The following is an 11752-nucleotide window of genomic DNA, read 5'->3' as shown; positions in this document are numbered from 1 at the left end:
GACATGAAATGTTAGGTGTGTCTGGAGAATTGATGATACTGCATTTATACTGAGGTATAAAGTTTCCTGGACAGGCTAATGATCTTAGATTGTTACTTCTTGTTATCAACGTAAGCAATCTTTTCTTTTCTTGCTTCCAGATCCTACCTATGTGTTTGGGATTTCAAAACATGAGTGTGTGGAAGAAAAATTCTTATTAGAAATACCTATACTGAGATCTTTGGGGACATAGTTAAAGATTTTTTTTAATATATAATTTTACTGTTAAAAATATTTAGTGCCTGGCGAGAACATTTGAATAATAAATGTTTGATCTTTGCAATTGGTGTTCTTAGATTTCCTATCCTCCTGAGAATAATTCACAAATTTTAGATATCTTCCTGCAGAACACAGAAAGCATAAATACTCCATGGGTCAAGTGTTGATTTATTTTATAGCATTTTGGGTGATACTTAGAAAAGTATTCAATATATAAATATGTATTTATTTATGTACCTTTCTAAGAATTTGTCCATTTCTTCTAGATTGTTCATTTAGCAATAGGAAAATTTAATACAGTAATCAAAAAACCTGAAGGAAAACAAAGTGCTAATCAAAGCATGCACAAAGTTGCCATAAAATGATCTGAGAGAAGAATCGTATGTTGAGGAGTTGAGTGAGATCTGTTCAGAGAATGGAATATCAGTGTGCTGTGTTCAGCATGATGACAAAAGTATTAACTACTGAGCAGAGATGATTTTGTCTCAATAAATCTGTGTATATATCTTCTTAAAAATATGTTCGAAATTTTAAGTATTTTGGGGAGACTGATTTAGCACTGAAAAACATGAAAAGAATTGGTATGTAAAAAAATTTAAATTTAAAAACTGAATTTCCTTTTAGATATTGTTTTAATTCACTTTTGTTCTATTTTTATCATTAAACTTTAACCTCACATTTCCAACCTTTTAAATATTGCTTTAGGAAAGGCATATGGAATACACAGGTGATTTACTATTGATAAACTTTTCCTTTTCAAATATATTTCACTTTCATAATAGCTAATACAACTAAACATTATTGCATTCATAGGCTGACTTCTAATGGTTTTGTAGTTGAACTTTATTAATTTTTTTTACAGTGTGTGTTGGGGAAAGTTTCTGTGTTAAATTGTTGAAGTTGAAGAAAGATAATTTGACATGGTAAAAGTTTGATTTAGGTGTTTAGTATATGCACTCCTACAATTTTTGTCATTGAGTCATTTGTGTAAATAAACATTTATTATTGATTTCTCCATAATTATTTGCATATAAACTGAATATCCAGGAAAAATAATAGTCTCTTTCTTTACCCATATTTATCTACATTATTAACTGCATGATTTCGAGAGCAGATCTTATTTCCTTATCTTAGAATTCTCCTGTAAACTCCTCTGGATATTACTGAAAACAACTTTTATTTGTCCATATATGATTATTTTTATTTGTATAGTTGTATTTTCAATAATAGCATATGTTTCAGAGATTAGAAATAAACCTGGATATTCTAAATAGAGAAAACATTGTCTTCTCTATCTCCCATCACAAAAGCATTATCATTTTATGTGTTTGATGAGGAAGATACCAAGGAAGTAACATTTCCCTAGAAATATCATTAATCATTTTTTGTTTAATAAATATGCTATATTTGGTCTAAAACTAAAGTTGAGATATTTTTCCGGGCAATCTTGATTCCAGTTTGTGCATCATCCAGCCTGGCATTTCACATGATGTACTCTGCATAGAAGTGAAATAACCAGGGTGACAAAATACAACCTTGATGTACTCCTTTCCCAATTTGGAACCAGTCAGTTGTTCCATGTCTGGTTCTAACTGTTGCCTCTTGACCTGCATACAGGTTTCTTAGGAGACAGGTAAGTGGTCTGGTATTCTCATCTCTTTAAGAATTTTCCACAGTTTGTTGTGACCCACACAAAGACTTTACCATAGTCAATGAGGCAGATATTGAAATAAACTGGTTCAATGATTTCTGCTGTTAGTTATGATGACAAAATGAAGACTTTATTGCTCTTTCATGGATTATACTAGTAGACTAACAAAATAGGACTTCTATTAATGGAATATTAATGTAGATAAAATAATAATATAATGTAAAAATCAGAATATACACATATATATATAGAGAGAATGCTAATAACATTTAGATAGGAGAGATTTGGAAGAAAAATAATGTTCTCCTGAAGATAATGTTTTATTTTAGATACTGACACACTCTGGTTTCCTTAGCTCATGACACAGATCCAACATACTTAATGTCCACTCTGCCTCCTTTCTACTCTTGACTAATATCTGAGCAGACCACCAGAACAGATACATGACCTGGATTCCTTTATTCCATTATCTGGGGCTTCAGATGAGTAGGAGGTTGAGAAGATGACTGCGAGTCTGACTCAAAACTTAGAAATCTGTCATGTAGCTAAATACTTACCTTCAGTGATTTTCCTTTTGGAAACATATGCACTGAATGGCCTTTTTCCTGACACATTTGGCTCTTCTATATTAACACTAGGAAACAATCATTATACGAGAAACTAGGTGACAGACATTAGGACAGGATGATTTTACTGAGGTTGAAGAAAAGACAGAGTACCCCAATAGGAGGGGATCCTGTGGAGACACTTTTTAAGAGTCAACAGGTAGCATTCCTCTTCCTGTATTTCCTAGGTTTGAGAAAAACATAGATTATAATCCCTGCTTTTCCTGTGAAGGATATGTTGTTTGTATAAGATTTTTTAAAATATTTTTAGCCCAATGCCAGCTTGTAAACTAAGGATTTTATAAAGTACATTCTATGTGAAACACAAATCTGACATGCATATCAATGTATGGCAAAAAACACTACAATATTGTAAAGTAATTGGCCTCCAACTAATAAAAATAATTGGGAAAAAAATAAAAATAAAAAACAAAAAAACAAGTTATCTATTTCATTAACTTTTAAACAATCTCCTGAATTATGTTAGCAGGGCATAGTAGGTTTACTTCCAGAGATAAATCCCAGTGCTATATATGGATAATCCCCTTTTCTGTGTCTTATCTTTGTGTTTTCTCCTGAAAGCTGCTCAAAAGAAGAAGAAAAAAATGAGAAACTACACAGAAATAACAGAGTTTATCCTCCTGGGACTGTCAGATGACCCACAACTTCAGGTTGTGAGCTTTATCTTTCCGCTCATCACCTAACATGCTCAGCATCACTGGGAACTTGACCATTATCACCTTGACTCTGCTGGATGCCCACCTCCAAACCCCCATGTATTTCTTCCTCAGAAATTTTTCCTTATTAGAAGTTTTGTTCACAACTGTCAGTATACCCAAGTTCTTGGCCACCATTATTACAAGAGATAAAACCATCTCTTTTAATGATTGTGTGGCTCAGTTATTCTTTTTCATTCTCTTGGGAGTCAGTGAGTTTTACCTTCTGGCTACCATGTCCTATTACCGTTACATTGCCATCTGCAAACCGCTGCATTGCAGAACCATCATGAATCACAGAGTCTGCACACTGTTTGTCTTGGCCTCTTGGCTGGCTTCATTCTTAATCATATTCCCATTAGTAATGCTCTTCCTACAGCTTGATTACTGTAAGTCCAATGTTATAGACCATTTTAGTTGTGATTATTCCCCCTTATTATACCTTTCTTGTTCAGACACCAAATTTCCAGAGGTAGTAGGGTTTTCCTGTGCTGTGTTTATTCTATTGTTCACTTTAGCATTAATAATTCTGTCCTACACATATGTCATCAGAACAATTTTGAGGATCCCTTCTACCACTCAGAGGACAAAGGCCTTTTCCACGTGTTCTTCCCACATGATTGTCATCTCCATCTCTTATGGCAGCTGCATTTTCATGTATGTGAATCCATCAGCAAAGGACAGGGTGTCTTTGAGCAAGGGGGTGGCTGTGCTAAACACCTCCATAGCTCCCATGCTATCTATGCTATCTATACCCTAAGGAATCAGCAAGTCAAGCGAGCCTTCATGGAAATGGCAAGGAGGACTGTATTTTTTCTCAAGCAAATGAAAAAATAAAAGTCCTGTTTTATGAATTAGACACATATGAATGAAAAACAATTAAACAAAAATCCAGGAATTTCAAAACCTATTAATATCCACACAGCCTCCCTAGATTCATTTTTCATCATTCATATTTTTATTGCCACAGTTTACCAAGGATATTTGCATATGTGTATTTTCTTTTTGCCATTCAAATTTGAATTCTTCATATATATATATATATATATATATATATATATACACACACACAAAAAAAATATATGTTTATACATATGTATACAGTTTTTTCCATTCAATTTACAATCCTTCTCTCATGTATTTTTCTTCCTTTAGGGCTGGTTTTTCCAGTCTGTAACTATGGGAGTGATTTTATTTCCTTCTTTGAAACATTTTTAATTTCATTATTTCACACTAATTTTTAGAAAATTAAAGTCAGAAAGAGGCAGAGAAGGTGCACACAAGAGAGAATCATGTTTTACTATTTCACCAGAAAGCATTTAATTTCTAGAAATTAAATGAATATTAAATCATATTTAACCTTATTTTTAATTTACTACACAAAGACTATAAACATAATCTGGCGGTCTTACTAGAATCTTGCACATACTCTCCTTTTCATACTGTGGCCTACTTTGTAACTATGTGAAAAACAATACAGCTAAAAGAAAAATGTGATTACATTTTCTTGAGAAATCAGAAAGCTTTTCCCGTAACCAAGTTTAGCATTTTCTGTGCTGTGTTCAGTCGCTCAGTCATGTCCAGCTCTTTGCGGCCCTGTGCACTGCGGACTCCCCGGCTGCAGAAGGCTGCAGCCAGGCTTCCCTGTTCTATCTCCTGGAATTTGTTCAAACTCATGTCCATTGAGTCTATGATACCATTCCAACATCACTATATTCTTCTTCAATTTAAAAAACCATTATAATGAATAGTTGCTTAGGGAAAATTATGATACCAACCCTGCTTTGGAGGAATGTCAATATTAACATGTATACGACAACAATTCTTCTAAAAAGCCTGAAGAAACTGGCAACTTAAAAAACTTGAGAGTTGTGTGTTAAGTTTTTAGGTGGGCAATATGAGCACCCCAGGAGACAGTGCCTCAGATAACTCTGAGAAACTTGAGAAACTGTTCCAAAGAGGTACAGGGGAAGGATAGTATATATGTGATTTTGATAAATGGGGATTATATGCAATTAAGCAGATATTTATTTTAGAATTTCTGCTGGTCTTGTGAAGCTTCTGCCAGTCATGAGAAACAGTTTGCACCATGAAGAATTTTAGTACTTTTCTAGATATGAGGAGATACAATAATTGGGCTCATAAAATCAGCTCCTGAGTGTATCTAACTATCTGGAGAACTGTCCTGGCAGTTTTCCTGGAGCAGAGTATGCCTCATTTCATCTCTCTGCCCTCATTCCTTCAGGGGGTGTTGAAGGTCAGCAGTTGCAGCAGCACATGAGTTAGTCCTTGCAGAGGTTATATGGCAAGTACTCAAGCCAACTGCCAATTTGTACTTGCTGGATACCAAATATGACTACATTTGCTATGGTCAGTTGTATATTTAAATAAATGCTGATGTTAAGCTGGTCTTTTGATAATCAATAACTAAGGTGTTTTTTGTTATAACTTTCTCATATTTGTGGCTATTTTGAGATAATAGCTTATACATGCAATTCTTTTAATTACCTCTTTAATTGATATGCCTAATCAGTAGTAGAGAAACTAACAGTTGCAAAGTTTTACTATATACAAAATTGAGATTGTCTTGTTAAAAATGCTTATTTTAAGTATTAGAGTATGACATCATATGAAAAATGTACTGATTAGAATTTATATGAACAATTGTACAAGATCATGCAATTCTGGCCCTGAACATTTTTTTTTCTGTTTTCCATGAAGTCAAAAACTGAAATAATAATGGAGAGTGCTCAAATTCCTCCTACATTTTTAAACCATTATTATAGAAAGACTGTAATCATAGTTCATTGAACTAAGTTCTGATATTCATGTACTATACTCAGTTGAGAGTCTTAGAAACATCATTTGCTGAAACACAAGGAAAATAACTTATAAACCATACTGAGGAGATTTCCACACTGTAGGGAAGTCACGCAGTTACTTTTTCCACCCCTCATGCTGGACATTTATAATTTCTTGGCTTAACTGGAAACATGTGAAAATACTTAAGTTAGATTTGATTGATAACTGTGACTTCTTAATGACTCAAAAAAATACACCATAGACTGTAGATAGGTGTAGTTCTGGTAATCAAAAGAACTGTAAAATTATTGCAAAAGACATGAGAGAGTTTATGTTGATATTATCAGATAATACAGCTCTCTACGTGGCATTATGCAAATTCCTTAGCGGTTATTTTAAATGTTTGCAATCTGTATGAGCATTTTGATTATCAATATTACAAGTCAAGACATACTTTTTCTATGAAAGGGTCATATATTAATAATTTAGAATTTGTAGACCATAAGTCCTTGAGGTAACTAACTCTCCCCCTCTATAGTGTGGATGGGGCTATGAACAACATGTAAATGAAAGGGCTAAGGCATGTCTAATAAAGCTTTTAATAAAAATAGTTCATGAGCCAAATTGGCCCAATAGATAGTCCATCCACTTGCTATCTTAAAATTTCACATAAACTTTGACCAATTGGGCAACAATCTTATAAAATATTTCCAGAGAGAAAGATAAGATAAATATTTCTGCAAGAGAATAACAATTACAGGTACCTCATAAAGTTGTTGGCAGGATTCAAAGAGGCAATATGAAGAAAACAATTAGAATAGGTCTGGACTATAGTAATTGCTGAAAAAATTGACCTCTACCCTCCTCTTTTTTTTCCTCCTCCTCCTCATTATTATCAGATGTACTATTAATAATATAAAGAATTTATATATCTGAGTTTCTAATATTTTTTTAAACTCAGTAAACATTGTAATGTTCTGTGACATTTTATTGATTGTTTACATAGTCTTTTATATGCTTAAAAGACTTTATAATGTAGGATAATTTTCAGGTAAAATACTTTGCAGAGTCTCATCCTTGAGTACCATAAAGCTACATTTCTTTTTTTAAATTTCATAGCATATATACTTTATTTAAGTATAGTTGACTTACAATGTTTCAGGTACATATCCAGGTAATTCAGTTACACATATACACATATATTATTTTTCAAATTATTTTCCATTATAGGTTATTACACGATATTGTTTATAGTTCCCTGTGTGATACAATAAAACTTTGTTGCTTATTGTATATCTATTTTTGTAATTAGATATATAGCATTCTATTAACACTAAGTCAAACAAGTTGAGTCAAAATGTCACATTTTTTATTTAGGAAAAAATTCATAAATTTTCTAATATATATATATATACTTCAAATACTATTTATATATATGTATATGAAAACTGTTCTACTATGCTTAATAAAGGTTTGAGAAAAGACATCAAAAAAAAGTAGAAGAGATGGAGAAATCTGAAAACAAAAGCTAAATGAGATGAGAAATCTGAAAACAAAAGCTAAATGAGATGAGAAATCTGAAAACAAAAGCTAAATGAGATGAATATGAAATAGAAAAAGTGAAACCAACTAGATAAAAGTAAAAGATCATCCTATGGTCCAGTTCTTTTTAAACATGGCTGCTCCTTAGAAACATATCTGGAGCTTTGAAGGAAAAAAGCAATACCTGGGCATTTGTATTTTTAAAAAAATTCCAAGATAATTCAGATATGCATCTTGATTTTAAAATGTGATTATAGGTTTTCCTATTAAATGTTAGTGTCGATGATATAGAATTCTATTGTTGACCAATCATGATACAATGATATTAAGTGAGTAATAGTTACATAATCACAATAGTAAAAGATGTTTATCAGTTTTCACAATCATTAGCCAGCCAAAAATATTAAAGATAACTGCAATTGCAAGCTATAATGGGAACATGATTAACCTAATAATATAAAATAATTACATACAGTTTGGGAGGTTAAGCAGAGTGATATAGTAATTGGAAGTACATACATGCACATGTTTTCATCCACCCAGTCTATGTCTTTTGGTTGGTGCATTTGACTCATTTATATTTAAGGTAATTATCAATATGTATCATTCTATTATCATTTTCTTAATTGTTTTGGGTTAATTTTTTGTAGGTTTTTTCCTTGTCTTGTTTCCTGCCTGGAGAAGTTGCTTTAGCATTTGTTGTAAAACTGGTTTGTATGTCAATGTATGGCAAAAACCACTACAATATTGTAAAGTAATTAGCCTCCAACTAATAAAAATAAATGGAAAAAAAAGAAAAAAAAAATACTGGTTTGATGGTGCTGCATTCTCTCAGTTTTTGCTTATCTGGAAAGCTTTTGATTTCTCCATCAAATCTGAATGAGAGGCTTGCTGGGTAGAGTATTCTTGGTTGTAGTTTCTTCCATTTCATCACTTTAAATATATCATACCATTCCCTTCTGGCTTGTAGAGTTTCTGTTAAAAAGTCAGCAGATAACCTCATGGAATTTCCCTTGTACATTATTTTTCCTTTGTTACTTTTAATATTTAATAAAGTTCTTATATAACTTAGAGTTATGAAAGAATCTTGAAGCTCCAACAATAATGAAGTCTAAGGATAAGCAATGAAATGTATATGTAGAAAACTTTTATACGTCAAGAATATGACTAAAACGAAAGTAGATTGAGTGCTATTTTTGTAAGATTTCACATCGATTTTATTACTCAAAAATATTAAATAATTGTGATTAATGAAAGGGATTATTTTGTAGAAGTCCTCATTGAACTCTTCTGTGGGATGAACATAAACATTCCCAAGAGAGATTCACTATAGAGAGTCAGGAGGCTCTGAGAACACCAATGGAAGCTTCCAGAAATCCCCGATGCTCCACGTCATAGCACAGCTGTGGCCTGGACTTTGTTTCCTAGGAGATCAACACATGTCTGTCTTCATAGGTCACAACAGCTAACCTTGAATATTTGAGCGTTTAGTGCAACTAAATGCCAGATCCTAGTTTAAGAATCTACACTAGTAATACCCAAAGTTGCCATGTCACTTGCAGTTCTCGCTTTAAATATTGCTCCCTTAAACTTCTAGACCAACATTATTGAAGAGGATGATCGTATACTTCCACATCTTCTTAAGGTTTCTGATATTCCATTTTTATTTCCATGAATCATCATAAAATAGAGAAAAAATACTCAAATTTGATTCGTGTGATGTTTACTAGTGTCTGGCAGAATAGCAATGATTTATCTTCTATTATTCACAGCAGAAATGTGAATATCTAAAATAAGATAAGGGAGCTATCATGATTTTAGCAAACCAGATACACAGAATGATAGACACATCGAGTGGAGCTGGGAATCAGCTGAATGGCTTTGGATTAATAGGTTTTCCTCTACATTTCTGGAATATCCTTTTGGATCAGTCACCTCATGCAAAAGATAAATGTGGGATAGAATTCCAAGGAAATAAAACAGTTTTTCATAAAGTTTAATAGCTGAGAAGCAAGGATGTTCAAATGGAAAATGTACTGGGCTAAAGTCTGGGTGACAGAGCTGCTACTATATGAGGCAAGTAGTTACTTTTCGGTTTGTGCTTCAATGCAGAATAAAAAATTGATAAATACTGCATATCTTTTTAAGCTCAAAAACATACACAGTTTTCTATACAAATAGAGTTTCTATACATATATTCATAGAAAATCTTAGAGAATGTCAAACATTAATGATTTCAAAGGAATTATCAGACAAACCATTAAGCAAATGCTATTTAATATATAAAATAATTAGGCTATTTATTCTATTTTCTTGTAAATACTATCTAATACCTATAATATATTTTCATATTGATAATTACATTCATAAATATAAACATAAAGCTGGTAATTAAATTATCTAATCATTAAACATTTTAAAGTTTATTTTATTTGCTAAGAAAATCATGAATTGATTTCTTGTTTCATAAAAGGTGTTGTCACTTTATTCTTCTAAGTTTCATTTATATCTTATGATGGAAGTAAGGTCATCCACTTCTCTTTTAGATGGCAGTGTCTTCTGATACCTATATGACAAAAAATGATGTATGTTTTATAGGGTTATCCCAACAAAACTGCAATGACTTGCATAAATTAGACAAAGCGAAAAGTATTGAATTAATTTATCATCTCTGAATAATATGACTCGTATAAAGATTTCCTAACTTTTCCTGTTAGATTTAGAATAAGAGAAGTATTATATAAAACATGACCCACAAATACATTTTAAGAAAAATTGTAAATAAGGTAATTAAAAGAAAACAATATGGGCATGAATTAGAGAGACTACTTTAGAATTGACAATGATATTGATCATAATGAATTATATTTTTCATCTCTTCCTTTTAATACGCTTTCTACCTAAATATATTTAAAAGAAGGAAAAAGGAGGAAAAAAGAGAAAGAAATGAACCACACAGTGATCACAGAGTTTGTCCTTCTAGGCCTTTCTGATGATCCTGAGCTTCAGATTGTGATTTTCCTCTTTTTATTTATCACATATGTATTAAGTGTCACTGGAAACCTGACCATCATCACTTTAACCTTGGTGGACTCCCATCTCCAGACGCCAATGTATTTCTTCCTTCGAAACTTCTCTTTCTTAGAAATCTCCTTTACTACTGTGTGTATCCCTAGATTTCTGGGGGCAATTATTACCAAAGACAAGACTATTTCTTACAAAAATTGTGCAGCCCAACTATTTTTCTTTATTTTCATGGGGGTGACTGAATTTTACATTCTAACCGCTATGTCCTACGACCGCTATGTTGCCATCTGCAAGCCCCTGCATTACACAACCATCATGAGCAGGAAACTCTGCAGCCTGCTTGTGCTCTGTGCTTGGCTGGGTGGATTTCTAACCATTTTCCCGCCCCTTATGCTTCTCCTCCAGCTGGATTACTGTGCTTCCAATGTCATTGATCACTTTGCATGTGACTATTTCCCCCTTTTACAATTGTCTTGTTCAGATACATGGTTCCTAGAAATAATTGGTTTTTACTTTGCTTTGGTTACCTTGCTATTCACTTTGGCCTTAGTGATTTTGTCATATATGTACATTATTAGAACTATTCTGAGAATCCCATCTGCCAGTCAGAGAAAAAAGGCCTTCTCCACTTGTTCCTCTCACATGATTGTCATCTCCATCTCCTATGGAAGCTGTATATTCATGTATGCTAACCCCTCGGCCAAAGAAAAGGCATCCTTGACAAAAGGAGTAGCTATTCTCAATACCTCTGTGGCCCCCATGCTGAACCCCTTCATCTACACCCTGAGAAACCAGCAAGTGAAACAAGCCTTCAAAGACATGGTCTATAAAGCAGTCTTTTCTGCCAATAAATGATTTTTTGGTCAACTTTAAAGGGCAGTTTGGTTAATTCCTAAAGTTCCTTAAAGTCTGTATAACTATAGTTGGACTTTATAGTCTCTTAACACACCACCTGACAGTTGCTATATTATTTTCCCAGTCTGTTGCTTCTACTTCCATTTTGTTTCTCCAGTGTATTGCTTTTTGACATTTAAAGATATAATAAAGGTTATTTCTCATGCAAAACTTTTGTAAGAATGAAATGTATTTCTTTAAGATATAACACAATGTGAAAGATAGTTTTAATTCTCTTAATCAGTCCCTGAAAAGAT

General features: G+C 32.7%; 2 protein-coding genes across 2 annotated transcripts; both read left to right on the top strand.

Annotated features, from left to right (window-relative positions):
* Positions 1–3219: 3219 nt before the first annotated feature.
* On the top strand, positions 3220–3990 carry LOC133042801 (olfactory receptor 6C1-like). Its single transcript, XM_061123753.1, has one exon. The coding sequence runs from the start codon at positions 3220–3222 to the stop codon at positions 3988–3990; it is 771 nt and encodes a 256-aa protein (XP_060979736.1).
* A 6530-nt stretch (positions 3991–10520) lies between these two features.
* On the top strand, positions 10521–11456 carry LOC133042798 (olfactory receptor 6C3). Its single transcript, XM_061123739.1, has one exon. It carries the CDS (start codon positions 10521–10523, stop codon positions 11454–11456), a length of 936 nt encoding a protein of 311 aa, XP_060979722.1.
* Positions 11457–11752: the final 296 nt, after the last annotated feature.

The sequence above is a fragment of the Dama dama genome, chromosome 3, assembly GCF_033118175.1.
Source record: "Dama dama isolate Ldn47 chromosome 3, ASM3311817v1, whole genome shotgun sequence".
In the NCBI taxonomy this organism is placed as follows: domain Eukaryota; kingdom Metazoa; phylum Chordata; class Mammalia; order Artiodactyla; family Cervidae; genus Dama; species Dama dama.
The sequence above is the reverse complement of the archived record's forward strand: the minus strand, read 5'-3'. Positions and strand labels throughout refer to the sequence as shown.

What these genes read in the sequence shown, in the direction of transcription:
- LOC133042801 (XM_061123753.1), top strand. Translation starts at nt 3,220, where the DNA reads ATGCTCAGCATCACTGGGAACTTGACCATTATCACCTTGACTCTGCTG.
- LOC133042798 (XM_061123739.1), top strand. Translation starts at nt 10,521, where the DNA reads ATGAACCACACAGTGATCACAGAGTTTGTCCTTCTAGGCCTTTCTGAT.